The sequence below is a fragment of the Gallus gallus genome (assembly GCF_016699485.2).
Source record: "Gallus gallus isolate bGalGal1 chromosome 37 unlocalized genomic scaffold, bGalGal1.mat.broiler.GRCg7b 37_unloc4, whole genome shotgun sequence".
Lineage (NCBI taxonomy): Eukaryota > Metazoa > Chordata > Aves > Galliformes > Phasianidae > Gallus > Gallus gallus.
Window position 1 is genome coordinate 59,038 of NW_024095970.1, and position 26,476 is coordinate 85,513.

At 52.3% G+C, this 26,476-nt stretch overlaps 2 protein-coding genes and 1 long non-coding RNA gene across 5 annotated transcripts in view; 2 read left to right on the forward strand and 1 right to left on the reverse strand.

The window, feature by feature from the left end:
- LOC121108794 (junctophilin-2-like) overlaps window positions 1-10,386 on the forward strand; it is a 22,074-nt gene extending 11,688 nt beyond the window's left edge. The window contains exons 3-6 of the mRNA XM_046906060.1: window positions 1,236-1,354; window positions 4,800-5,578; window positions 6,767-6,864; window positions 7,838-10,386. Of these exons, the coding sequence (XP_046762016.1) occupies window positions 1,236-1,354; window positions 4,800-5,404 (724 nt within the window). The 3' untranslated portion in view covers window positions 5,405-5,578; window positions 6,767-6,864; window positions 7,838-10,386. The remainder of the gene's footprint in view (window positions 1-1,235; window positions 1,355-4,799; window positions 5,579-6,766; window positions 6,865-7,837) is intronic.
- A 736-nt stretch (window positions 10,387-11,122) lies between these two features.
- LOC121108784 (coiled-coil domain-containing protein 81-like) lies at window positions 11,123-21,940 on the reverse strand. Of its 3 annotated transcripts, XM_040656927.2 has the most exons (7): window positions 21,771-21,940; window positions 21,553-21,614; window positions 20,966-21,119; window positions 20,508-20,764; window positions 20,266-20,351; window positions 14,808-15,053; window positions 11,123-14,585 (listed from the first exon to the last, which is right to left on the reverse strand). In XM_040656927.2, the coding sequence occupies exons 1-6, from the start codon at window positions 21,895-21,897 to the stop codon at window positions 14,981-14,983; spliced, it is 759 nt and encodes a 252-aa protein (XP_040512861.1). In that variant the 5' UTR covers window positions 21,898-21,940; the 3' UTR covers window positions 11,123-14,585; window positions 14,808-14,980. The 3 variants fall into 3 exon arrangements, with proteins under 3 accessions (XP_040512861.1, XP_040512859.1, XP_040512860.1); XM_040656925.2 differs by having other exon boundaries at window positions 21,553-21,940; XM_040656926.2 differs by lacking the exons at window positions 11,123-14,585; window positions 14,808-15,053 and having other exon boundaries at window positions 20,212-20,351; window positions 21,553-21,940.
- Window positions 19,855-21,563, forward strand: LOC121108787. The gene is made up of 3 exons (XR_005843438.2): window positions 19,855-20,070; window positions 20,547-21,102; window positions 21,319-21,563. It is a non-coding gene; the product is annotated as an uncharacterized LOC121108787 (long non-coding RNA).
- Window positions 21,941-26,476: the final 4,536 nt, after the last annotated feature.

Genomic DNA, 26,476 nt, shown 5'->3' on the forward strand with positions numbered 1-26,476 from the left:
TTCGGCTCCCTGTCAGGTCACACCGGTGCCTGTATCAGTTGGGATTAGTGCCCTGCCTTTAATTCTTTCCCTACAGCTACTCAAAGTGATGTGTGTGTGTATGCGCGTGTATATAATCTTCTACTCCCCCAGGGTCTCAGAACAGCATTTCTATCACCTTTTCATTGCAACTGTCAAGTTTTCAGGGTAAAGCTAGCCTTGTCTGCATGCTGCATCTGAGTTGAATGGGAAAGGACCAATGAAATTCCAACCTGAGTTTAAAAAGTCTGAGTATCGTTTAAATAGCTCGATAGACATTGTATGACCTCATTAAACTCGTAATAAATTGGTGTTGAAGGGGCTGCTAACTGCACACCTGCTCAAAAATAAGTGGTTTTGCACTGGTGTTGCCAGTGCATTCTTTGCTGCATGCAGCAGGAGAGACAGAGGGAACCCTGGGAAGCATTAGGGCATGGGGAAAGCCTCCACGAGCCACAGGTGGAGCAGAGCAGCTGAGCATACAGTGCTTCACCCTCCCTAATTTTTAAGGTGTGATCCTTCTGTTTGAAGTCAGCTCCCTCCCAGACTGTGAGCAGCTGGGCTGCAAAGCTTGCCCTGATTTTAGCATAAAGGTCATAGGGCCCTGAGTGCAAGGCATGTGAGGAATACAAGAGCCGGCCAGCAGAATAGCTGCGATGGCCCTAGGGAGCAAGCAGGAGGCGTGCTGGGAAGGGGCAGAGAGGACTCACGGAGTCCTGCAAGGGAAGCAATGGCTGTGCCTTTCCAAGCACTTGTGCCTGGTGAGAGCAGCCCCTGGACTGCTGCAAGCAGAGAAGTGCGTTGGACAAGCCAGAGTTTGTTGCTGGAGAGCTCTAGGAGTGTAATTTGGGGTGAAACATGTCAGTTGTACTGACAAGAGGCATGCTGCTGCTGGTGAGGTGCAGCAGCTCGCTCAGGGGTGGTGACAGTGCCGCGGTGCCCAGCCATCACCTTGCTGTCCCTCTCCTGTGATGTCTGCAAAGGTGCTTCAGGCGTTCCTCAGAGCGGGCATCTTTGTGAATTGCAGCATGGTGGCAAGTCCATTTTGCGCCATCTGCTGCCTCCCTGCAACGCGTGAACATGCTCATGTTTGCAAATGTACCTGCTCCATTTTGCTGGTCGCACCTCAGCCCTCAACACTCTGTGCCCCTTGCTGAAATTCTGGGCCGATGTCAGCTCAGACGGTGCTCACTTGTTGTCCCCTCTTCCCTCTGCAGGACAACTCATGCCAAAGCCAAGGCTGAAGGCTCTGAGCAGGCAGCTCAGGCAGCTAACAACGAGTCGGGCATAGCCAGGATGATGGCCAGGGAGCTCTCCCCAGACTTCTACCAGCCAGGTAAGACAAGAGGCTTCTTGTAAGAGGGATTTTGCAATTTCCTTGGGGAATCTGTTCCAATGCTTCTCCCACTTTATAACTCAAGAAGCTGCCCTTCTATCTGTCTCGGATCCACTTTTGCACAAGTTCAGCCAGCCCCCTGCACATGGATAATTTGCTGACCTCCTTACACTGCTGTTTTACCTGTTGTAAGGCGTTACTATAGCCTGCAGGAAGTCTGCTGCCCTCCAAGCTCCCTGCCTCTTTCTCCTCACTATGAAGCCCTCCCAATGTCTGCCGGGGCCAGCAGAGAGCTGGGGGCTGTCTGCAGCACTCCTGTGGATACACCCCTTGAGCTGCAGTGGCTTTTACTTGGAACAGCTTTGCACATTGACTCATAATTCGTATCCTGTGGGGCCACAAACCGCACCAAGGGTGCAGTCAGGTTCAGCTAATTAGGAGCTGTAATATCCTGTACGAAAGCTGATAATGAAAAAATATTATTTCCTTAATTTCCTATATATATATATATATATGCTAATTATATGGCTGAGAAAACACTGGAGAGGTTCCTTCTCTGAGAGCAAGCGCTGGGGATTAGTAGATAGGAAGTGTAATGTTAGAAGCAGCACTGTCAGTGCCATTACCTTTCCCTAGAACAGGCTAGATAGACCTGTGCTCTTTCTGGGAAGTTTTCATTTTCATAGAAGGGAGGTAATAGCAGAGCAAAAAATAAATAAATAAATAAATAAAAAGATCCAAACGCCTATGTTTCATAGCCTATCTTTCTTATTATGTGATTTTGTTACCTGGATCAAATGTCCAGCAGTCCGTCACAGCATCAAAACTGGGGATAGAAGCCAAACACTGCCTGCTACTCAGCAAAACCTGCTGCTCTGATTGCAGTGCCTCCACGGTGTGGCAGTACCTCAGCTCAGGGCAGGCAGCAGGAACAGCACTCACCCAGTGCCAGACAGACACACTGACAGATCTGCTGAAATTCCCTGCATGTCCATCTTGTCCTGCACCTACAAGCTAGGGAGGTGGAGCAGTGCAGAGCTGCCCCTTCCTGCTGCAGTACAGGGCCTCAGAGCTGCCTTTGGGCTGGGAACCACCACAGTGGCTGGGCACAGGCATGAGCCAGCATGTGACACTTCATTTAACAATAGCTAAACATCACTTGATCCTGGCGTAAGCCCCTCAGCTGCCACTCACAGCTCCACATCCACCCTTTGCACACTGGGGTATTTATAGTGCAGAAGGAACGGAAACTGAAATTCCTGCTGGAAGGTTTTTGACACCTAGCTGGGTTACTTCTTCCACCTGTAGCAACTGAATGAGACAAATGAGATGGTCTGTGCACGGTGGGTCTTGTGGCCACGTGTGGGGCTGGTGTGTGTTTTTCTTCTATGATTCTTTTTAATCTCTACATTCATGAAGTGATCAGAATATAAGAAGGAGAGGTGTATCTTCTTGCAAGAAGGAAAAGACAGAAATCCACCCTTAGATTTTGCTTGTGACATCTGGTCACGCATCCAGGAGAGCCTGGCAGTGTTTGGCAGCTGCATTTCCCTCCTCTATCCCTGTGTTAGGGACAGGACAGTCCTGCTTAGAGAGCCTCACATAAGTATTTAGCTGTGGGTTTCCTTTAGGATATCAGCCCTAAAGACCTAGAGGGGAGGGGTGAAAGCCAAAGTTCTTGCTAAAATGTTCTTGCTAAACTGTCCGGGAGGTGAAGGAAGTGAGATGGATGCTGGGGAAGGGAGGAGGACTGGGCTGTGCAGTCCCTTCCAGGCAGCTTGGAGTTTTGGTGTGAACTATTTAGGAGAAGAGAGCACCAAGAGATAGCAAGGAGCCCAGAGCTGCAGGCAGCCTATTTTGAGGAGTCTGAACAACTGTTGAAAAGGCTTCCAAATAATCCATTTGCAGCCAGAAAGAAATGGCCCTGAATGGGTCGCCTGCTGATTGACAGGAGCGTGTAGGCAGGGCAGAGAAGCTAAGACCAGCGCCCTCTCTCCCCACCACCCCCTCGGAGCAGAGACATTGCCCTGAGTGGGCAGGAGTTAGCAGCGTGCAAATCACACCCGTGATTTATTAGAGGGAATGAAGCACCAATCTCCAATTTCCAGAGTAGGGTCAAGTCTGCGTTAGTCCTTGGGGTGGAGGAGAGGAGGGGAGGAACCATGAAGCAGCTGGGGACAGTGTGGCTCCAGGGTCTGTGCTGTTCAGGAGCACGTGCCAAGCCCTGTACGTCTGCACTTCTCAGCATTACTAGGATTCAGCAGAATGAGACCAACACCATTTCCAAAAGCAGGTGCTTTCTTTTGGACGTGCTGATTTGCAACCCCACGATGCCTATGAGGAGCATGCTCATGTTCTCTTTGCTACAGGCACTGCAGGGGCATGCAAGGCCCCCTGTCAAGGTCCCACTATGCAGAGTACTGTGTGCAGTTATTTTTCAGACTTTCCTGGTCATTCCCTGGTGGATTTTGCTCTGCCAGCACCACAGAATGATGGAGTGCCCTCAGTGCCGGGCTCTGCTTGATTTCCTCAGCGATTTGCTTTGCAGACCTGGCCCAGGGTTAACAAGAAGTAAAGATTTAATGATAACTGAAGTGACAGCAGCATTGCTAAGAGCTGACAAGTCAGCATGGGAGATGTGGCCAGAATGAAACCCGAAGCCCTGAGTCACCTTGTGTGATGGTGCCAGCTGATTTTTCTGGTGCCTGTGTCAGTGCAGAGGGAAGGGCTGGCCCTCACTGCCAGCCCCAGTCTGTGCATAAGAAATGTGTTTTTGCCATAGAGCACAACGGAAGATGGATCACCTGGGGATACCTCCCTTCCTTGAGGAGGCAGGGCGCCTCCCCATGTAATTGTTGGTTTGCACTCTGTTAGACACCAAAGAAGCCACAGTGAAGAGCTTTCCAGCCAGGAAAAAAAAAAAAAAAAAAGAAGAGAAAAGAAAAAGAAAAGCAAAAAGGTTGGATGAGAGCTTGATCCCTTTAGGTTCAGGATAATCCTTCTGTGTGACTCCAAGCCACAAAAAGCTGGGGGTGCAGGTTTTTACTTTTCCTTCAGTCTCATGTGGAGCTCCTGGCCTTCTCCTCCCTACAGGGCAGTGTGAGGCAGGGATCTGTGTCTGTAGGAAATACCTTCTGGAAACAGGCTCTGGTTTGGGGCAGGCAGTGGAAAATGCAGCCTCACTTCATTCTCTCGGGAGCTTGTTCTAGCCTAAAAGGGGAAAAGCACAGGGTGAGTTTGCAGCTAAAAAAACATGTCCTGAGACAGCCAGGGTTGTTTCTCAGGGGGAGGTGACAGCAAGGTGCTGCAAGCCGTGGGTTTGGGCTGGTGTGTTTTGTTCTCAGATGGGGTGCTGGCACGTGGAGCACAGAGCCAGGCCCTTGCTGAGCATGCCCTAGCCCTGCTGCCTCCCCCAGACCCTCTCCCACCACCCCTCTCTCTGCAGGCCCCGAGTACCAGAAGCGGAGGCTGCTGCAGGAGATCATGGAGAACGCAGAGCACGCCGTCAACATGGAGGAAGCGACACCCCCTCAGCCCAAAGGTGCCCCGCCACCCCCAACACCCCCCGAGAGCCCCCAGCTGCACGAGCAGGACGAGGCCCCCCGCCGACGCAGCCCAGCCCCCAGTCCCGCCGCCACCCCTCCGGAGGCCAAGCGGGCCAAGCCTCAGCAGGACGGAGCCCTGCGGCCCGGCAGCTGGGCTGGGGCGGGTGGCGGTGGGGCCTCCGATGGCGAAGGCCGTCCGGCCTCGCAGGGCGCAGTACGGCCGGCCGAGCAGATGGAGATCAGGCCGCTGCAGCGCATGGCGCGTGAGCCCGACGTCGAGCACTACAAGGGCTACCACAGCTACGCCGTCAGGACCTCCCCGGTCTCCCCCACTGCGGACTATGAGGAGGAGCCGCACTCTGAGCGTGGGCCGCCATCCCCGGAGCCCCAGAGAGAGCCTCAGCGGCGCGGGGGCACCCCGGTGCCCACACAGGAGCCCGCGGAGAGGCACGCGCCCCAGGCGGAGGCCAAGGCGGAGCAGCCGCATCCCAAGGAGCTGAAGTAGCCCAGGCAGCGGCCCAGCCCCGAGCACAAGGCAGTGAGCAGGAGCGAGCCCGCTGCTGACAGAAAGACTGAGGGCCGGGCGCCAGGCCGGACGGAGCACAAGGCGGGGGCCAAGCGGAGCCCGGCCCCGGCGGTGGCGGTGGCAGCAGCGCAGGACGCAGAGGAGGGTGATGAGGTGATGTGGTGATGGCGGATTGGGGGATGTGGAGGGGGTGCTCCTGGGACAGCTCTGCAGCAGCAACTTGGTTCCTTTTCCATTGTAGGAACTGCTTTTCCTTCAGCCTTGTTTTTCCCCTCTTGATTCTCTCCCCAAAGGGGCCTGGAGTCTCAGGGCAGCAGTGGGCACAGACAGGCGTCTAGGGGCTCTTTCTGGGCCCCCACAGCCTTTTGGAGAAGATTCTCCATTTTCACCTGCCAGCTTTTGCTCAGCATGGGCTTCAAACATGATTTGGGACCAGCATTTGGTTTGGAAGCCTGCTCTCCAAGCCCAAGCTTCATGCAGACCAAAATGCTGGGGGTCAGCCCTGGGCCTTGGCAACCTCACAAACACCTTTGGAGATGTTTCCCACACTGCTTTGTCCCCCGAGATCTGTGGGGGGCACAGAAGGTCATTTCCTCCTGCCCTTCCCATGTCACTGGCTGTGAGGGCCTCCATGGTGGGTCCAGTGCAAGTAAGTCTGGAATTTCAAAATTGGAGGGAAACAGACATTTTATGATTTTTTTTTCCTACATTCTTCCCCTTTTCCCATCCCTTTGCATGGGTTTGGAAAGTTCGGAGGAACATGAAGGATGTGTTACTTTTATCCATTACTTTGCCTCTGTAGGTGCAGCTTACGAGCTGATCCATGTTATCAAATCACCAATTGATTTCTTGGGTTTAAAAGACTGTTCCCCGAGATTCATTTTGCTGTGAGCAAATGCAGCTGTAACGCCTTGCATTTTGTTAGCCTGCTTCTTCTCATGGTCCTTTTGACAGGAACAATTCCACTGTGACTTTAGAAAAAGCACCACTTGGAAATATTTTAGTCTGAGATAAGAGTATACAGATGGATCTGTTCATCCTGAAAGTGGCGGCTTTACAAACACAGATGATGTGTTTGGAAGGAGAAAGGAGTTCAGAGGAACAGGTTGAAATGGGCTTGGCTTGTTCTGTGCACATGGCCAGGATCTCCTTTAAGGCATTTGCAGGGGAGAAATAGTAGAGTAGTGATAGATATTCAGCTGGTTTGAAATTCAGGCTGGATGCACGTTCATTGGAATGGGTGATTTTCATACATTTGAACAGCAGAATCAAGGCAGCTCTATCAGGTCTCCTCACTTAGACCTATGGTGCATAATACTCTGTCATTGTTTTTTCTTCCAGGGACCTAACACAATTGTGATCTGCATGGTCATCTTACTGAACATTGGTCTGGCCATCCTATTTGTACATTTTTTGACATGAGGTCCCCCTCGGACAAGGTAAGAAAGGCGATGAGATTTTGTCCTCAGTTTGTAGACCTCACTGTGGACATTTTATAGCTGACCAATTTTACTGCCAACACAAGTCGTTCATTGACGAGTGAGCTGGTAATAGAAATATATGAGCATTTATTCAATAGGTGTTGAGATTCTCAGTTATCGCTTGTCTATTCCAAAATCTGTGGAGTAATTTCAGTGGATATTTATTGGTTTCCTCAAAATTGAGCTGTTTTTATTGAATGCAGTCCTGCAGTGCAGTTTTGCCTTCCCTGTTGGAAGGATGTGGTTCAAAGAATGAGAGTTCCAGTGTGAGAACGTGCGATGCTAAATTGAAATGTTTCCTGCAAATATGCTGCAAGAAACACTTTCGATATGCTCTTTAAAAGCCAGATATCTTGTGTGTTGCAATATTTCTTGGCACTCAGCCCAGCAAGAGGCAGAAGCACAAAGAAAATGTGAAACTGGAGTTTTCAGATCTATTTGCACCAGTGCTAGTTCCACCGCTGTTGTTACGTGCTTGAATTACTAACGATCAGTGTGAGCTGCAGTGTGTATCTGACTAAAGTTAAACTGGAGCTTGCTCAAGTCTTTCACCTGAGTTAGGGTGTGGGCTTGCATTTGAGTTCTGTGGAATAAAATCCTGTGGGGTTTCTTGTGGCTGTGGGGATTCTGGAGACAGGAATGTGTTGTGAGTTTGCACAAGATTTTTGTCACCTTGGGCTCAACTATGGCTAAAACAACATCAGGGCTGAGCCTGACCCTTGGGCTTCACATGAGCAAAGTGCTCCTCTCATGCTTCAGTGGGTGTATTAGGCTTTCTTTTTTGGGGATGAAACTGCTGGGCACTGCTTTCATTGGTGTATTAATTGCCACTCAGCCTGCAGAGATGAAAGCTATGCAAACAGCAATGGTTATGTGTCAACTGCATATTTTGCTCCCCCTTAACTCTCCCATTCATCTGTGTCTGGGACAGGCGTTGCTGCTCACTGAGACCATGGACCTTGGTGGGGATTTAATCTCAGTCACCTGGAAACACCTATGAGAAGGACTTGAGATCCCAAGGTTGCACTGCAAACATGAACCTTAAGCAAAAGTACCTGAAGATCCCCTGTCCAGTCTCCCTGCTCCCAGGCTGTGGCTGGCCTCTGCAATCTACCAAGAAAAAGGCCGAATTTCTACAACTCAACCTCCTTCTCTTCTTTGTATAAAATGGCAGTTGCCTTAAATTATTCTCACCAAAGCCATCAACTGCCCTGTCATGCCAGGGATGAGGAATTTATCTTTAGCTGTAGGAAAGTGAGTGAGAAGGTCTCATCCACGCACTGTGTTTTGTAATTGTCTTGGTTGACTTGATGTTGGAGGTTTCCCAAAGAGTATCATCCACGGCCTGAAAACGCAACAATGTGCAACAACCAAAATGACTCCTGAGAGCTGTGCCACGGCTAGGGCTGGGCAGCGTCTCCCTCCATGCTCGTATGTTATTCAAAGGGACAAGCAAAAAGTCTTTCCTTTCCCCATCATATGGAGTCGTTTTCCACGTACGGAGGACTGAGAGGGGGAGCATGTTGACACTGGGCTTGGTGAAGTGTGACCGGAGCCCTGTGAATGCCTGCCGACGAGCCATGGTCGGGGCTGCGGGGTGGGGTGTGAGGGGCTGGCTGGTGTGAGGCTGCTGGTGTGCCCAGGGGTGCTGCGGGTGCAGACAGTGCCCATTTCAGGGCTGGGCACCATCCAAGCTCTCTCGTGCCGCCAGCAATGCTGTGTGTGAAAGCATCTTGCAGCGGGTGACTTCCCTCTGTAACGGGAAAGGAAATCAATGTGCTGAATTTGCCCCTTTACCCCTTTTTTTTCTTTTTTCCCTATGAAAATGGTGCGAGTTACAATTGAAAGGAGGTACTTACTGAACAATACCCCTGTATACCCACAGGTTCCTCCTCCTCCTCCTCCTCGTAGTGCTGAGCTGTGAGGGGGCTCCAGTGCTGCTTTTTCACCGAAACAAAGCGGACAGCCTTTCCCAGCAGAGCGTGCAGGGTGGCTGTTGTGGGAGAGGTGAGGTTATTCCTGAAAGGAGAAAGGTGCAGAGACCCGAGTGACTCCAGTGTGTTTGGGCATTGCGCTCAAAACTATGCAGCAGCCAGCCTTTCAGCAAGGGTAGAGCACAGAGGGGCAATAGAGCTGTTGTTCTGTGTGCCAGGCTTAGAGGCCTGGACAGTTTGCAGCAATTCTTCCCAAGGCTGCAATAGAGAAGTGACCTTTGGAAGGAGATGTTGCCACTGTGATCTGCTCTGATCCTTAGCAGTGTGAGCTTAGAAAGTCGGCACAGATGAAGTTACAGTTTAGTGTGAGGCTGAGTGCTTGGACCTGTTTCTTCCTTCTTTTAAGAGCAATATGTATTTTGTATCTATTTTTAAGTTAATCGGAAATGTTATTTATAGTCGGTTGTGCACCTCTGTGTATTCTGAAGTCTCACAGCACAGGACTGGGTGGGAAAACCTGAGAGACTGGAAAGAACGTGGAAGCGATGGTCGAGGGAAAAAACAGATGGCCAGTCTGCTCCAAAGGTCAGTCTGAAAGGATTTCAGAGGCGAATGGCAGACAGGCAGGAGTTTACACTGACTGGAGACACAGGGCAAAACCTGCCTAACTTATGTACTCTAATTATGATATGAGAGAGTGAGAATAATTCAGTACTTTTCTTTGTGAACCAAGTTTGTTTTTTAACCTTATTCAGCTCAGGAACATTGCCACAGTAGCAAGTACATGGTGTTCACTGTGGGAGAAGTGAATGTGATCCCTTCCTAAAAGCTATGTGGCTGTACCAGTCCTGAGAAAGCTGTGCAGCACCATCTACACTTCCACAGAGCATAGTTTAGTAGCAATTTGCTTCTTTCTTTCTTCCTTTTTTTTTTTTTTTTTCTTTTCTGAAATATAAATGTATTGCAAACCCCAGGCTCTGCTGCCTTTGGCATTTTATCCTTGTTCATCCTCTCAATACGTCAGCTGCTTTTATTAGCTACCGAGACAATTTCCGTTGAGAGACCTGAGGGGCTTTTATTTATCACCAAGCACAAAGAAGGGTCTTTTTTCAACAATGTTGAGATTACCCCCCTGCTCGTGCCCCTGTTTTTTATGCATGTGATGTGCACACTGTAATGTGCTTTCCTCCTATTAACATTCTGAGAACAGTAGGTAGTTTTGCTTTTATGTGACGTACAAATATATCCGTATTGCACTGAGATATGCATATATATATACACAGACATATAGCCCCTTAGGGATTTCCTTTTCTTAGATGCAAAATAACAGATTTACCTCAATTTGCATGCTTTCAAAACTGAATAGGATATTGTGTTATACTTTTCAGGTCTTACGAAGATGCAGATATGTTTCACTCTTCACACAAAAATACCTTCATCACAGATTTTGCAAGCTGTGTACTACAATCCATGTACTGCTGTCTGGAGTTTTGTCGGTTGTTCTGCTGGAATACGTGCAATAATAAACAGTTATCTGCTCACTGTATCCATGTTTATCTTTGCGAGTGCCTTGCACTGGATGACAGGCACGTGCTAATTCAGACCTTGTCTCATAAATAACCTGTTGGCTGTGTTTTCTCTAGAGGATGGCTCAGCTCGGAGGGGAAGGCTGATCCGTCAGAGCCCCAGACGTGGAGGAGGAGGTGAGCCAGGCTCCAACCTGGGATGCCTCACACTGTCAGTGCCTGCAGGATCTGGGCTCTCTGGGAACTCAGGGCTGCCCTGGCCTCTGCACAAAGCACACAGTGCTGGTGGTGCTGAGTGCCCCCAGGATTACCAGCAAGGGAAGAAAACAGAACATCACCAACCAGAAACTGGTTGGCAGAGTCTGTGTGCCAGCTGTGGGGTGCAGATTGCAGACAGTGCTGTTGTGCTGCTGTTAAAGCCTCATCCCAAACACAGCGATGCTCTGGGAGCCATGTGTCAGCACCAAGCCACCTGGGCTGTGTTCATGCAACAATCAGAGCTCCATCGGTATGCCTTCAACAGGTCTGTGCTGCCTGCCATCCCCTGGGGCTGCTGCCACATTTCTTCTAGACCATGCACTGCTGCCTGCTCCCCCAGCACCATGCCTCTGTGCTTGGAGAGGGGTAATTCTTGCTAACCTGCCGCCCTCAGTTCCTCTGCACCGACTTAAAGGCTTGTGGATGTGGTCAGGACACAAATGGGGGAAAGGAGCAGTGTTGCACTGTGGCTGACTGCACAGAGAGGAGGCAATCGCAGGAGTGCCCCAGGACCCTGTGCAGCATCAGCCCCATAAGCCCACAAATGGATGGATGCCAACGCCTGTCAGCAATCTGCCCTTCTGGTGCAAAAACTCACTTGCTCCTAGTAAATCTGAAGTCATGGCCTCTTACATCCATATTAGTCCCTAAAATTTCATAGTGAACGGACAAAGTAATGGGAAAGCCAGATATGAGGGACAGGGAAATGGTAGTGAGGGCAAGAGTGATTTAGGAGAAGGATGGGAGAACAGAGCCCACTGCCAGGCAGAGCCACCGGGGCCGGAGGAATGCAGAATAGCTGAAACCTTCAATCCCTTTTCTATTTCTGGAGTGTCTCACATGAGCAAGGCTGGGCTGTGCAGAGGGGCTGATGTGACACAGGCTCAGCCTCTGCAGGCAATAGGGTTTCCCTCCTGCTTCTGTGGGGTGCAAGGGGTGTCATGATGAAATATCTTTAAGGATAATATCTGGTAAGGACTTAGGGAGATGAGTTTGGTGGAATGAGGACTTTGCTCTCCCCTGGGCTCTCTACTTCTGATATCAGAGGAGCCAGCAGCAACTCATTCACCCAGCCATGGGGAGAAGGGAGGGGGCAGCAGGGTAACCAGAGCCCTTTGCACCTCATCAATCTCAGGCTGATGAATGGAGCAGATCTTTGGCTATGTGTGGAGGCATCAGGGAGGTGGGTCTCCTGCTGGAGCGATGGTGTATTGCTTCAAAAATATTAGTAATGGAGAAAAGATGAGCGTGCCCCTTCCCCAGGGTGAAGGAACAGTGCTTGGGGCTTTGCCTCAGGGGCTGCTGCTTTTGGGTAATGTCCCTTGCACCGCTCCCAGCTCGACATGAGAATAGGGACAGAGGCACTGATCCTGTGGCCAAAGGGCAGCACTGGTGGGAGGTGAAAGGTGCAATCTGAGCCCTGCTGTCCTTTGAGAGTGACCTGTCCAGCCCGGGGACAGCACAGTCGTACTCCGCCATCCGTCTATGCAGGGAGCAGGAGCATCTCCTCCTGGCCTTCAGCCCTGTATGAGGAGGGCCGGGGTGAGGCTTCAGCCTCCATCCAGCCAAAGCTCCCCTGGGAGCCATCAGTTGGAGCCTTCAGCATCAGAGGTATTTCTGGTCATTCCTTCCTACTGATGATTTATGTCCCGGCAGTGTTCAGCTACCCATTCTCTCCACCAGCATCTCCTTGGCAAGCTGAATGCTGTTCTTCACCTAAAACATGGAACACTGTTCCACCTAAAACACTCTCAGACTGTCCCAGCATGTCAGCATATGTGCAGGGAGAAGGATCAGGAGCTCTCATCTGCAGAATGGTGCATTTACTAGAGGTCTCGTGGTATCTGGAGAATTTATCTGCCAATTACTTCTAGAGAAATAGCAAAGAGTCACGCCGTACCTGGGCAGATAAGGGCAGAAGGGGGAAAAGAGAAGTGAGTTTTACTTGCACCTCAAATCTGCCAAACAAAAATTTCAGAGCCTGGAAATGTGACGGGGAGACAGAAATGAGTTTGCAGAGATGTTTCATTGCTGGGCTGCGCCCCATTGCCGAGCAGTGCCCCAACTCAGCTCACAGGAGGGCTCTGCAGCTCAGGCACTGAATTCTCACCCCGTGTGGCTGCAGGACAGGGCTGCCTTTCTGCTGCTCTGCACAGAGCACACATCCCCAGCCCGCTTCTCCTCTCTGAGCACACGGTTCTTGCAAGCAATTTCCAGCACTAAGGGGAGAAGACATCACTGCGATAGAGAAGACCGTTAGCAGCAAATTGCTCACTTCTCGTTCCTTTAAGGGTCGTGCTCTTCTTGCACTGCAGCAAAGGGATTTCCCTTCTCTTCACGAAGGAACTCTGAAATTTCTGTGCAGAGCTTCCTTTCGAATAATGAGGAACTTTGCTCCTCGAGATCCAGTATTCAGAAATAAACCAAAATTATGTGATATGAAACCTCCATTTCCACACAAACACTGTTTCCTCAATACCAGCAAAACCAGTGCTCTCTTTCCTCATCCTATGGTTCTTTTGAGCCCGAATAGATGATTTAATAATTCACAATATAATAATCACACACGCAAAGCCACGCCACACGGAAACAAAATAGACCCTGAACCCTTCCCTGCATGGAATGAGGTCTCTTTGCCCAGGGCAGTTATTTCCCATAGACACAAAAAAGGTTTTTTAAGATTGTGTCCGCTCTGAAATGTCACACAGACCTTTTCCTAAGCAGAGGTAAAGTTCTGATTAAACGCTCTGGTTTGTTGTGAAGCAGTGGTGGATGCTGAGGCTGAACTGGCTGCTCAAAGAATGGTGTGCGGTCACTTCAGGGTTACTGGTGGCTGCCTCTTGTTTTGCTTGGCAGGAGCCTTGGCATCTGCCTCCTGTGTGATCTCTTACATTTTACTCCCAGTCCAGAGAGTCGCTTGTGAGCCTGGGGCAAGTGTCCTTGGGCTGGTTGGCACGGCAATGGCACAGAAGCACGGGGTGAGGTTCATGACACCCAGCTTCAGCCACGTGTAATGCACGAGTCTCCATCGGAGAGGCAGAGTGGTCCCTTTGGTGTTGGTGGAAGGAAATAACACACCAGAGGAGTGCATTCATCTCTTCCTGGAATGAGAGGACAAAGTGCCACATTGTCCTGCTAACTCCAACAGACCCCTGGAGGAGCAGCTCATGTCAGAAGCCTCCTACGTTTGGGTAGGGGAAGCTCACCCTCTAGGAAATCTGCTCTGGCAACAGGTTTTCCTTGACTGCCCTTCTCTTCCTGCATTTCCTTCCCATGCTCTGGCCTGACTCAACAAGCAGCTGCACTTGCACATAACACAGAATGGCGTTGCACTGCTATATTTAACTACAGATTCTTTAGAGATGCTGAACATTGACCTGCGCCTAACGCTTCAACACGCAAGAATAAATTAGCATTAAGGAAAAGCAAATTATTTTGCCTCCAAGAATCTGTTCTGTTAAATGCCCTGGAGAGGTATTAACTTAAGCTTGTTGCAATGCCCAAGCAATTTCTGTTGGCACTTTCCCAGCGTGGTGCACACAGCCGCACAGCTCCTGCTGCCTGCGTTGTGTCAGGGTCCCGGTGTGTGCATGGCAGCCCTGCTTCTCACAGGTGCAGGGGGACCGTTCAGGTCATCCTGGTGGGTGCCCTGCTCGGAGCTGCCCTGAGAGCCATCCTTTGCTCTGCTATAGAGCACCGGGACGCTGCGTGGTGTGGGCACCTCCGTGCTCTTCCATCCGCACCTGCAGAGTTTCCTGAAGGCAGATCTGAATCTCTGCGACATCAGGCTGTAGATGATGGGGTTGATGGCACTGTTCAGGTAGATGCACATCTGGCAGAAGAGGAGGAACCAAATGTTGAGGTACGGGGGGTCCACGAAGGAGTTCACCACCACCAGTGTGCGGTATGGCAGCCACAGAAGGGCGAAGAGGACCACCACGACAGCCAGCATCTTGGTCACCTGGTGAGTGGGGAGATGGAGAAGAGAAGGCGCCAGGTGAAGCTAAAGCTCCAGCAGAGCCTTCCCACCTGGAGGAACTGCAGACAGGTAATTCATAATATCACTCATACCTCTTTCAAACAGAATCACAAACCATGGGACTGTCTACTCCTCTCTGAATCTATTTTGTTTTTGATGCGGTCTTGCATAAGGAAAACCTTTAACTGATAGGTTTTCACCTACCGTCCAAGGGCCTTCCATCCAAGGCACTGGCACAGGCTGCCCAGGGAGGTGGGGGAATCACTGTCCCTGGAGATGCTCAAGAAACATGGAGATGTGACAGTGATGGACATGGTTAGTGAGCATGGTGGGGTAGGCTGGGGTTGGGTGTGATGATCTTAGCAGTCTTTCCAACCTTAGTGATTCTGCGGTTCTTCAGGACCAGCAGCCATCAGCCTGGAAATGAGTTGGAAATAATCATGGGAATTTCTGTGGCAGGGAAGAAAAAGAAAAGTGAAAATAGTGATAAATCAATGAGGAAATGAAGCTGTGAAGAAGTGTGATGCTGAGTTCTGGGGGTGCCAGGGGTAAATCTCACCTGCCTGGGGCATACGGGTTTGCTGTGCCCTCCCAGTGATGGGGCTCCTGGTACAGCACTGGGAGTAGATGAGGCTGCTTGGAGTCCTGCATGATTTCCTGACTTTGCTGACATGGGAGCTGCTCAGCTCATCAGCGTGGGTTAATTTAATTTACGGAGCAGTGGGGAAGCACTCCATCAATGTATTAGGAACAAGTAGATACTGAGAATGCAGAACTGAGCAGTAATCGCCCTCAGCTTGACTCAAAATGCTGAGGAAAAAGCTTTGTTTTTTTTCTCTCCTGAAACTCCCATGATGTTAATTTTCGACAGCCCTTTTTGGTAAGTGGCAATCAGCCCCCAGCAAACGCTCACAGAATACGTGCGTCCCCGAGGCGGAAAGTATGAGTAAACACCAACGCTGCACACATATTGAGACAGTGGTGTTTCAAATGTCAAAAAGGGGTTGTGCAATGACTCCAGCCCTCCAAAGGGAAACGAGCACTTGGATCACACTCAGTCTTTCTGCTTTTCTTGGAGTGTTTTGTTGTTTTTTGTTTTGTTTTGTTTTGTTTTTTACTTAGTTACAAACAGCGTTGCCTTCCTGTAATGCTTTGAGTAGAAATTGTGCGTGGTGGCAGCAGAACTTTCCCTACCAGAAAGGAACTGTTGTTAGCTGAGGCCAAAATAGAGCTGTTCTGCTGCATGTGGTTAAATGGGGATGTGAGGATGCTTCCCAGAGTGAGATCTCACAGCGATACCATGAGTGCTCGGGCTGCTGCTTAGACTGCAGCATGTTCACTGCCTTTGGGGAAGGGTTGGTACAAGGTGCGCCAGAAGCTGGCCTCAGCGCTTATGGGTTGGTTGGTCACATTTTTATCTGTGGTTTATATCCAGAGAGCAAAGTTGATTTGAACAACCATGTGATAAAAGCTGAACTCTACAGCAAAACGCAAGCAGCTCCTCTGGTTAAGTGATGCCAAGAACGATTTCGCTTAGGACATAAATCCCCCCACACCGAGCAGTGCTCCTCCTGGGGGACGAGGGCAGGCTCTGCGCTTTGCCCATCCCATGCAGAGAGAGCTCCTTTTGAGGCTGAGACAGCTCTGACTTCTTGGCTGCTGTCACTCCTTGTTCGGGAGCACGAGAAAAGCGTGAAGTGTGAGCTGAGCTGTGCGCAGCGCTGACAAAGCCAGAGGGAGCGCACAGCGCGCCCTCGGGTTGAGAGGTGAGTTGGTTGCAGACCTTTCTGAGGCTGAACGCCACGTAGCATTGCACAGAACTGCTCATTTATCTGCTTTTCAGCCGTTGCGTCTCTCCAAATGCCTGCACGGTTGATAGGAATCCCTCTAGCGGTCCGGAGCACGGAGGCGGCTGCAGCTCGGCTCCTGCAGGGGACGGACACCCCCTCTCCCCCCCCCACCTCCTCACCCCCCCGGCCGGTCCTCCTTCACACCCTCGCGGTTTGGAGCGTTTCCTATTAGAGCCGTTTCCGACGCCGTGTCCTCACTTCGGATGCTCAGGACAGGACCCTTCAGCTCCATGGTGACATTTTCAAGGGCTGTCAGCACTTCCCCGCAGTGTGACAGACAGGTGCCATCACCCGGCACGCCGCCTCTTCCCTCCCACCGCTGCCGCGGGTAATTAACGAGCCAAGAAGCTCCTAATTGGGAGCTGCCCATCAGAACAGCTCTGCCACAGTCGGGCAGGGTTTGCTGCTCCTGCCCCAGACCGAATCCCCGCTGTCGGAGCTCTGCCCTGTCCTGCTCTGCCGCTGTCATCTCTCATCTTCCGCATCTGCACCCTTCTGCTGTTATTTTTCCCGTTATCTTCTCTCCTCCTTCTTCTTACTGCACTCCTCTTCTCTTCTGATCTTTCTTCCTTGTGCCCTCACACCTCTTCTTCATCTACACTCCTCTTCTGTTCTTCCTTTATTCTTCACCTGCTCTCTGGCACTGTTCTTCTTTTCACAGCACTGTCCTGCTCTTCTCTACTGCTCTGTTCTTTCTCTGCTCTTCCTCTCTTCTCTCTTGCCTCTTTCCTCTCTTTCCACCTCCTGTACTTTTGCTCTACTTTTCATACTTCTCCTCTTCAGCTCCTCTCCACTTCTGCTGTTCGGTCTTACCTGCACCCACTCATCCCTTCTTCAGCTCTTCTCCCTGCCCGCTTGTTTTTCTTACCTTCATCCTCATTTTTTCTTCTCCTCCTCTTCTGCTCTTCTTTCTTACCTGTGCCTGTTCTTCTCTGCTTTTGCTCTTGTCCTTCTTGGAGTCCTGTCTTACCTTTATTCTCTCTTCTCCGCAAGACGGGAAGTTTTTGGAGTGGGTCCAGAGGAGGGCCACTAAGATGGTCAGAGGGCTGGAGCACCTCTCGTATGAGGAAAGGTGGAGGGAACTGGGATCGTTTAGCTTGGCGAAGAGAAGGCTCCATGGAGACCTCCTGGTGGCCTTCCAGTACTTAAAGGGAGCATCTAAGCAGGAGGGGGAATGGCCCAAGGAGGCTGTGGATGCTGCATCCCTGGAGGCATTCAAGGCCAGGCTGGATGTGGCACGGGGCATTTTGGTCTAGTGGCTGGCAGTACTGCACATAGCGGGGAGGGGGGTGGGAGGTGAAACTTGATGGTCACTGTGGTTATTCTACGATTCTACGCATTTCTACGATTCAATGATTCTGTGATTCTTTATAGGACGCAGTATTCCACTTGGAAAGGGCCTCCAACGGATCCCTGGTATCCTCTGAGAGCTCTGAGCTGCCACACCAATTTGAAGCTGACTTCATTTTTGGTCTTCCCCTTCAGCAGAAAAGCTCAGACAGCCGAGCCAAGCGAGACGCTGGATTTCCTTTGGCATCAAGGAAAGCATCGTGAGATGTTCTGATGCCCTCTCACAATTCTTTCTCCCTCCACCAGCACCAGAGCTGGCGTCCAAAGACGCAATGACACTGCCACAGGCATTGTGGAGATTTCTATGGGATAGGCCCACGGTAAGGCTTTATTGACAGAGGGAGGGACAATGAAGATTGGATGTCAGGGAGAAGGTCTTTCCAGAGACGGTGGTGAGATGCTGGAAGCGGATGCCCAGAGAGCTTGTGGACGCCGCGTCCGTGGCAGTGTTGAAGGCCAGGTTGGATTGGGCACTCGGCAGCCTAGTCTAGGATTAGATATGATGCAGATGGGATTCACGCATCTGTTTTGCAGCCAGCTCGAGTGGAGGTCTTGGAGCTCGTGGGCGCCCCATGCCTGCATCAGCGTGGGTAGGGTGTGCCCTTCCTGCGCGGTGGGGCTTTGGTGTCCGGGGGCTGACGCTGAGGAGACTGTGTTTCTTCGTTTATCGGTGGCAGAAATCCAGCTCTGTCAGCAGAGGACTCCTGCGGCTGGCTGGCCTCAGCCTGAGATGTTGATGCTTCCATCTCCTCAGGTTCTTTCTGCCTGCTCTTCTTAGCCCTGCGCCTCAGAAGTCTGACTGAGTCGCATGCCAGAAGTGGAAGCCGGGATGGAGTGCCTTGCGATGCCTGCGACGGGCTGGACTGAGCCCTTGAGGAAGGTCTGGAATCTTTGCTGAAAGATTCAGTTGGCTTTGGGCAACTTGAGCACTGCAGCCACACGATGGGCTTTTTCCGCTTCCTGTTCTTCCTCACGGAAGCTCACGTGTTTGGTTCCTGGGGCTCGGCCCAGGTCTTCTTGGCTGTCTGTTTCTGCCTGGCCCTGCAGCTGGCAGGTCAGCGGCTGCTTTTGTTCTTCAGGCACTCCAGGGATGGCTGGCAGCAGACTGAAAGGACAGAGCAGGAGGGGTCCGCCTGAGTGGATGATGGCTTTGGGGCCGCATCCTGCAAGCCGGAGCCAGGACCCTTGGCTGCAACGCAGCCTTCCCCACAGACAGCTCACCGGCTGCCCCGTGGCTCTCCCCCGTGGGATCCAGAAACAGGGACTCCTTTGGGGCTAGGGAATGGGCTCTCGTTGGCTCAGTCAATCACCCCCATGCACATCCCAAGCCAGAGCCTCCAGCCTCACCTGGACGTAGAGCTCTCCTTGCGCAGTAAGCTCCTTATCCTTCGGAGTTTTCCTCCATCTAGACTGTCCGAGCTCAAGCGTTTGATGAAAGTTGGCTTGCCAGCAAATCTCACTGGGATTGGGAAGGCAGAGGAGACTCACCATCAACCCTTTGGCTCACTTCACCAGGGGCGCTCAGGCCTGTTCCCAGAACATGCGTGAGGGCCGCTCTGCTCCCCCCACTGCTGACATCTGTGCCGCCCGCGGACCCTCCCTGAAACCATCTCTGGCCCCACTCCTCCTCTCTGCCATCTTGGGACTCTCTTTTGGGAGTGCATTAGTGACGCTGGCTTTGGGAAAGCGGAGCTGGGTGGTGACGATGAGCTGACAGGGTGACTTTTGGGGACCATATCCTTCTGTTGGGGGAGGGCAGGGCATGAGGTGCCGAGGTCCTCCTGCCATAGCCAGGGATGGGGGCACGTCACAGCCAGCGCCTTGGTTTTGGAGAGGCCAACAATTCCTCGTGGGAAGAGGCTGTGCTGAGCTGGCATGAAGCTTTGTCGCAAGTCAGAGCCCTTGGCTGATGTTCAGCAAGGGATTTCCCATCTCAAGTTGGTGGCTTGTGCCCTGGAAAGGCGCTGGATGCTGCTTTACCTTTCTTGCCCTGGGCGAGAGGTGGCAAAGCCTCCTCTTCCTTTGGTTTCCCCTCCGCAGGGATGCCTCCTGAGGGACCTGCGGCATATCCCAGGTGGTGGTTTGGGGACAAACTCCATTTGAAACCTGTACGCGAGGAGACGACAGTGAGCGGTGGGACGCAGCGCTCCACCAATCCTTGTTGCTCTCTCTGATTGCCTGCTGACAGGCCCATTTTCATGCTGCATGATGGCCACTGCTTTCTAAAGGCTTCAGCAGGGCCAGGCTGAGAGCAACCTGATGTGGCGGTAGGTGTCCCTGTTCCCTGCAGGGGAGTGGGACTAGGTGCCCTTTCCGGGTTCCTTCCAGCTCAAATGATGCGATGATTCTATGCCATATCCTCGTGGGCAGGGCAGGGACACCCATGGTCACAAGGAACAATGCTACGGCATGAGAGCTGAGCAGCTGCAGCAAGCAGCAGCTACAGCCCCCAACATACTCACTTGGGAAAGACGACGAGGCAGCCAGAGAGTGCCAGGGAGGCCACCGGTGCCGCTCGGGACACCACCATGTCCAGCAGCCAGGGGGCCTGCAGGGGAGGAACAGGGAGGATGTGGGACGTCCTTGTGACGGCTGAGGCACTGGGCGCACAAGGAGCCCAAGGCAGGGAGGGCTGACTGGCACCGCAGCACTTGCACGGCGCGAGCAGCTGGCCAGGTGCTGGTGGTAGAAAGCTACAGCTCACCTTGAGAAGAGCTTTCCTGAACTTCTCTTTCCCTGACAGCTTCTCAAGGAAGTCGTAATAGAATTTCATGTGGAAGGTCAGTCCATCGATGTGGAGCACTCCAATGTCCTTGAAGACAACGGCAACGTTCTCCCCATTCTTCAGGCAGCCAGAGAGCAGGGACACGGTGCTTTGGATGCAAGCCTGCGCTGTCTGCCAGGTCACAGAGGCAGCTGCGGCCACCTCGCTGCTCTTGAGCGGCTCCAGCTTCCTATGGGCTGAAAAATGGGAGGGACGGAGTTGATGATACGGTTGGTTTTCCGCAGTGCTTCCCTGGAACTGCTTCTTGTGGCCATCAGCCAGAACGGCCCCATGTTTGGCTGGGCTCCTCCGAGGGGGAGGTTTGCTTTGGAGAATGGAGGCGGTGGCCCTGTTGGCCCTGTGCGTGAAGCCAGCAAAGCTTTAATCCTCCCTCCTACCTGGCAGGGACTCCCTGCGGGGCTTGAGGTGGTGCACGGCTATGAGGTTTCCAGACAAGTGAAAGACGGGCCACCGCAGAGTCACGGTCCCGTCCTCAGTCCTGATGTCTCTGGAGATGGTGTCAAAGGATCCGAAGGTGGGAATCCAGACCCCCTACAAGTGGTAGAGAAAGGAAGGGTGGCAGGGTTATGGGCCTGGCTGGCTGGAGGAAGAGCCCATGTAGCGGTCCAAGGCAGGGACGGAGCTCAGGAGCCCTCTCCCGCTGTACAGAGGCACGAAGCCAGGGCATCAGGGAATGGCTTTGGGAAGGGGCTGCACAGTCCTCTCCTTCCCCTCGCCCTCCCAAATGCAGCACAGCAGTCAGGGCAGAAGCAGCCTGATGGGATCCAGAGGCTTCCCGCGAGCGGGATCAGCCCTGAGACAGGACAGCGCCCAGCACAAGTGATCCTGCGGGATTTGCAGGAAGCCCATGGCATGCCCAGTAGAGACACGTGGGGTGAGTTTCCTGCTTTCTGTGGAGGGGAAGAGTGGGAGGAAGTCTTGGCTGAGGAGGACAGGGAGAGGAGGAACCCGGCAGCCAACCCACCTTCTGCACCAGGAGGTGCTCTTGTACGTAGGCGGCCACCGCATCCCAGACGGCAACTCGCTCTGGAGGGCAAAGGAAAAGCAGGTCACACTCTGCACCTGCCGCTTCCCGGCAGCCCTCCCGCTGCCAGGCGGGAGTGAGGTGGCAGATGGAAAGTGTCGTCTGCGTGCCAAGATTGGCTGCAGCAGCGCTCCTGTGGTGGCTGTGGAGCCGTGTACCTTCGGTGTCGGTGCATGTGGGTCCGGAGGCACGCCTCGCTGCGGGGCCATCCTCGCAGAAGCTCATCCTGTTCCGCCTCGTGCCAGCGGGTTGCTCCTTGTTGGCGCCAGCCATGCCGGAGCTCATCCCTTCAGGTGCGTCTGCTCTCTACCAGATGCTCCTTCAGGATGCAGGACCCACCAGCAGTGCACCGCCTTCATACCCCTCCCGGGTGGCCGTGTCACAAACGTAGCCACGGCGACGCAGGTGACAGCGTGGCCAGTGCTGGCCGCCACCCATGATGACGCTGGCACCAGCAGCCTGCTGCCCACCCCAGGCGGCAGTGCTGGCACCTCTCTGTTTCCTCTCTCTTCTCTTCTTTGCTCTCCATGTTATGTGACTCGTTTTTCTTTCGTAGCCGTTGCCTGAATTGATCTTCAAGTTGTTGACACAGAAACAACTCCTGTTCCAAAGGACTCTACGCGTAACGTTGAAGACCTGTTGCCAGAAGGTTTCTTAGTTTTGCCTGGCAGTTTTTTCCTTGATTCTTTGTTGGAACGCTCACTGAATTACCCGGCATTGATCCTCGACGTCATTGTGGTGACTGCGTCGCACCCGCAACCCTAGCGGGCAGGGAGTGCTGTGTTTGGGGGATCTGCACCTGCACTCCCCTTCTGCTGTCCTTTCTTCCCTGTAGCCTCGCTTGCTTTTGCATTTGCACTTCTCTTAGGCTCTTGGTTCTTCCCTGTATTCTCCCTGCTTTTCCGTCTGCATTCTCACTCTTTTCCTGTTTTTTCTCTTCTGCTTCTCTTCTGCTGTTCTATCCTCTGTGTATCCTCACTGCTCTTTCATCTCTATCCTTGCTCTTCAGCGTTTTTTTCCCCTGCTTCCTCTCCAGTACTTCGTCTGCCCTGCTTTTCTTCCCTGTAACGTGACATCTCTTTTCTTCTGCATCGGCTCTCCTCCTCCTCTTTCTTCCCTGTATTCTCACTGCTCATTCTCGTGCAGCTGTGCTCCTCTTCTGCTGTTCTTTCCTCCTTGTATCCTCACTCTTCTGATGGTTTCCATTGCATCTCACCACTGCTCTTTCACCTGCATCTGCTTTTCTCTTCTGCTGTATGTTTCCCTGCTTCCTCACTCCTCTTTCTTCTGCATTGGCTCTACTCTTCTGCTCTTCTTTCTTCCCTCACTCCTTTTCCATCTGCCCACCTCTTAGGCTCTCCCTTCTTTTCTATCCTCCCTGCTCTTTCCTCTGCATTCTCACTCTTCTCCTGTTCTTATTCCCCTGCATCATCCTCACTCCTTTTCCCTCTGCATCAGCACTGCTCTTCTGTTGGATTTTGTTTCCTGTTGCCAGACTTGTCTTTATTCTGCATCTGCACTCCTCTTCCCCTGTTCTTTCTTCTCTGTATCCTCACTCCTCTTTCTGCTGCCTCTGCTCTCCTCTCTGCTTTTCTTTGTTCCCTGTATTCTCACTTGTCTTTCTTCTGACTGCTCTTGAAGAGAGAGAGCAGGACCCTGCAGTTTGAGAGAGAAGGGCCTCACAGCAAGAAAGGGGAAAGCAGCTTCACAAAGTAGAAACAAGGGGCAAATAGAGATAGTTTAGGTAGAGAGTGTTAGAAAACAAGGGGTTCCAAGCACTTTCACAGACACTGGGTCTGGAATAGCAAGGAGGATGAAGGCCATAGAGATAAGGGCTGGAGAGCAGCTCGAAAAAACATTTGGCAGGGAGGTGATTAGATGTCTACAGGGCAAGTTGAAACTGGTTTGGGGGATGCCCCCCCTTCAGGGTCAGAAGTTTGCAGCGAGGAAGACTACGAGCCTTTGTGAGGAAGACTGCAAGCCTTCATCAGCACGACCTACTACGCCCGCGCAAGGGGGGGAGAGACTGCATGCTAATGGGCTCTCGGGAATGTAATGAAGATGTATCTGAATTCCTGTCAACTACTGATTATGTATTAGTTTGACCTGAAGGGAAGATAAATCCCTGCAACGTGCTGAACTGCTGTGTAGAATGAGCTCTGTTTTAATCTCGTTCCTCTACGATGCTCAGCTTTCCTAGCTTCTCCCCTGCCTAAGCACACACTTCTGTCCCTTGGCATTAACCATCACGCACAGCGGGATCAAATCTGAGCTCTGTCTCCTCCTGCTTCTTTCCAGAAGGATGAGACAAACAGCAGAAAACAACCAGCCTCCACAGCTAACTCGTTTGGGGTTGCTCCGGACGTTTGGATGTTCCCTTCCATGGCCCAGGCCAAGCTCGCTGAGCTGCTCCTCCTTTGTGCAGGGGAAGACCGGTGCAGGTGCAATGCGCTGGCAAATCCACCTGCAGAAAACACTGCCATTCCCTTTAGAAACAAAGAAACCACTCTGCCCTTGCTCCTGAGCCTGGTCCCTGCCTCCACCTGCAGGGCTTGGCTATCCTGCCTCTGTTCGTGGGCCACTAAATGAAATCCAGACAACAGAAACAAAAAGAGGCAGAGGACTGGCACTAATACTTCCCTGTTGGCGGGAATCTCAACAGAAAGTGTTGTGCTAAAGCTGTGAGGTTCAAGGAACACCCCTATCAAGGCAAAAGACGTAGAATGGAAGGTTTGGTTAGTCTTCTGACTAGAAGAAGAGAAAGGACTATTACCTCCTATTTTATTTTTCTTTCAGTCTCTCTCGTCATGTAAATCTGAGGATGACCAAAGCCTGTTGCCCCAAGCATTGCTGAACCCATCAAAATGGTTGCTCAGAGGTATTGCACCGGCACATCACACAGAAGAACTGTGTAACCTAAGTAGCAAGGGGAGAAGAAAGGGGAGCGGCTAACATTCATTACCTCCCCTAAACTGATAGTCGTTGGCTTCTTGTCCCATCCAAATCCTGGCAAGCAGGATAACAAAGATTTAGTGACGTTTACAACTGTGGTAGGGATTGCTGGATACAACCAGCCACCCAAGGCTGAGCACGCTCTCCGATCCCTTTCGCAATTCTAGAAATACCCAGAAGAGCTCCGTGTTCTCTTGCTTTCATTTCCTTACACGAACCATTTTCAAATGCACGTTGTTATAGGCTGACACAAGATCTAGGGCCTAAAGCCACAGCCACAGAGGTGGACACTGGCCCCAGGGCCTGAATCCATATCTACAGCCAGACAGGCCGGCACCAGCTCTGGGGCTTAAAGCCAAAGCCAGAGAAGCTGGCAAGGTCCCTGGGACGTAAGTCCACAGCCAGAGAGGCCGGCACCAGCCCTGTGGCCTAAAAACAAGGACAGAGAAACTGGCACCAGCCTCGGGGCCTGGAACTACAGCCACAGCTGGAGGGGCCACTAGCAGCTTTGGGCCTAAAGCCACAGCCACAGTCAGACAAACCAGCACGGACCCTGGGGCCTGAAGCCACAGGCACAGCCTGAGAGACCGGCACAAGCTCTGGGGTCTAAAGCCACAAAAAAAGAGGCCAGCACTGAGCCCAGGCCCTAAAGCCACAGCCTGAAAGGCTGACGCCGGCCATGGGGCTAAAAGCGAAAGCCACAGCCAGGCAGGCCAAAAAAGGCCCTGGGGACTAAAGGCACATCTTGAAAGGCTTGAAACAGTGCAGGGGCTTAAAGCCACAGCCAAACTTAGAGAGGCCGGCACCTGAAGCCCCAACCAGCAAGGCCAGCACCGGCCCAAGGGCCTGAAGTCACAGCCAGAGAGGCCTACACCGGCCCCAGGGCCTAAAGCCCCAGCCCCAGTCTGAGAAACCAGCACCAGCCCCAAGGCCTGAGGCCACAGCCACACAGGCTGCCATTGATCCCAGGGCCTAAAGCCACAGCCCAAAAGGCCAGCACTGGCCCCGGGGCCTAAAGCCACAGCCAGAGAGGCTGGAACCAGGCCAAGGGCCTAAAGCCACAGCCATGGCACAAGAGGCCAGCACCAGCTTTGAATATAAATCCACAGCCCAAGAGGCCTATACTGGCCCCGAGGCCTGAAGGTACAGCCACAGCCCGAGAGGGCCTACATCGGCCCTGAAGCCTAACGCCACAGCCAGACAAGCCTGCACCAGCCCCGGGACATTCAGGCGTGCATTGCTATTGGTTTCTAGTGATTCCTCTGGGACTCCATTGACCACTGTGAAGCCGTATTGGTCTTTTCTGTTTTTTATTGGGCTGCACAAGAGTCGTCTTCACTTCTCCATTCCTGTTCTTCAGATAACCCCATTGGGTGACCCTAAGATGTGGAGCTGGGAGGCGTCCATTTCCTTCGCTTATGATGAAAGCACCAGGGCGATGCGGGCACTCGCTGAGGTCACAACCACTGCTGGGGTGGGAGCGTTTGTGCCACAGCTGGTGAGCAGAGCTGGTGCTCTGGTGAGCGTGCTGCACGCAGAGACTGAGCTCTGGGCCTTCTGTGGAACAGATCACCCTGTGAGAGGCCGTCAGAAGCACCGCGTGTGCACTCGTCGGTACTTTCTGCAGGATTCCTGTCCCAAAGGAGATTCCGGGATCGAGGCGGTCTTAGGAAGAGGGAAGCCAGCTCTTTCCAAGGGCTGGGGAAGTTCCTGCAGAGAGAGCCTCTGGAACTTCAGCTTCCTCTGAGCCTTCAGCACCCATGTCTCAGCAAGGAGACGACCGCGGTTCCAATTCCTGCCGTGTGAGTGGCAAGGTATGGCTGGGCTTCTTCTGCTTAGTGCTTCCTTTTCCTTGTTTTCAAGGGGAAGGGACGGAGCAAGGGGAGCCCTGCTGGTCCTTGGTGACCTCAGT

Coding starts and splice junctions, on each gene's coding strand:
- LOC121108784 (XM_040656925.2), bottom strand. CDS start 21,897: ATGAGCTCCGGCATGGCTGGCGCCAACAAGGAGCAACCCGCTGGCACG. Junction 21,120..21,552: donor AGCACCTCCTGGTGCAGAAG/GTGGGTTGGCTG, acceptor TACCACTTGTAG/GGGGTCTGGATTCCCACCTT. Junction 20,765..20,965: donor CCGCAGGGAGTCCCTGCCAG/GTAGGAGGGAGG, acceptor CCCATTTTTCAG/CCCATAGGAAGCTGGAGCCG.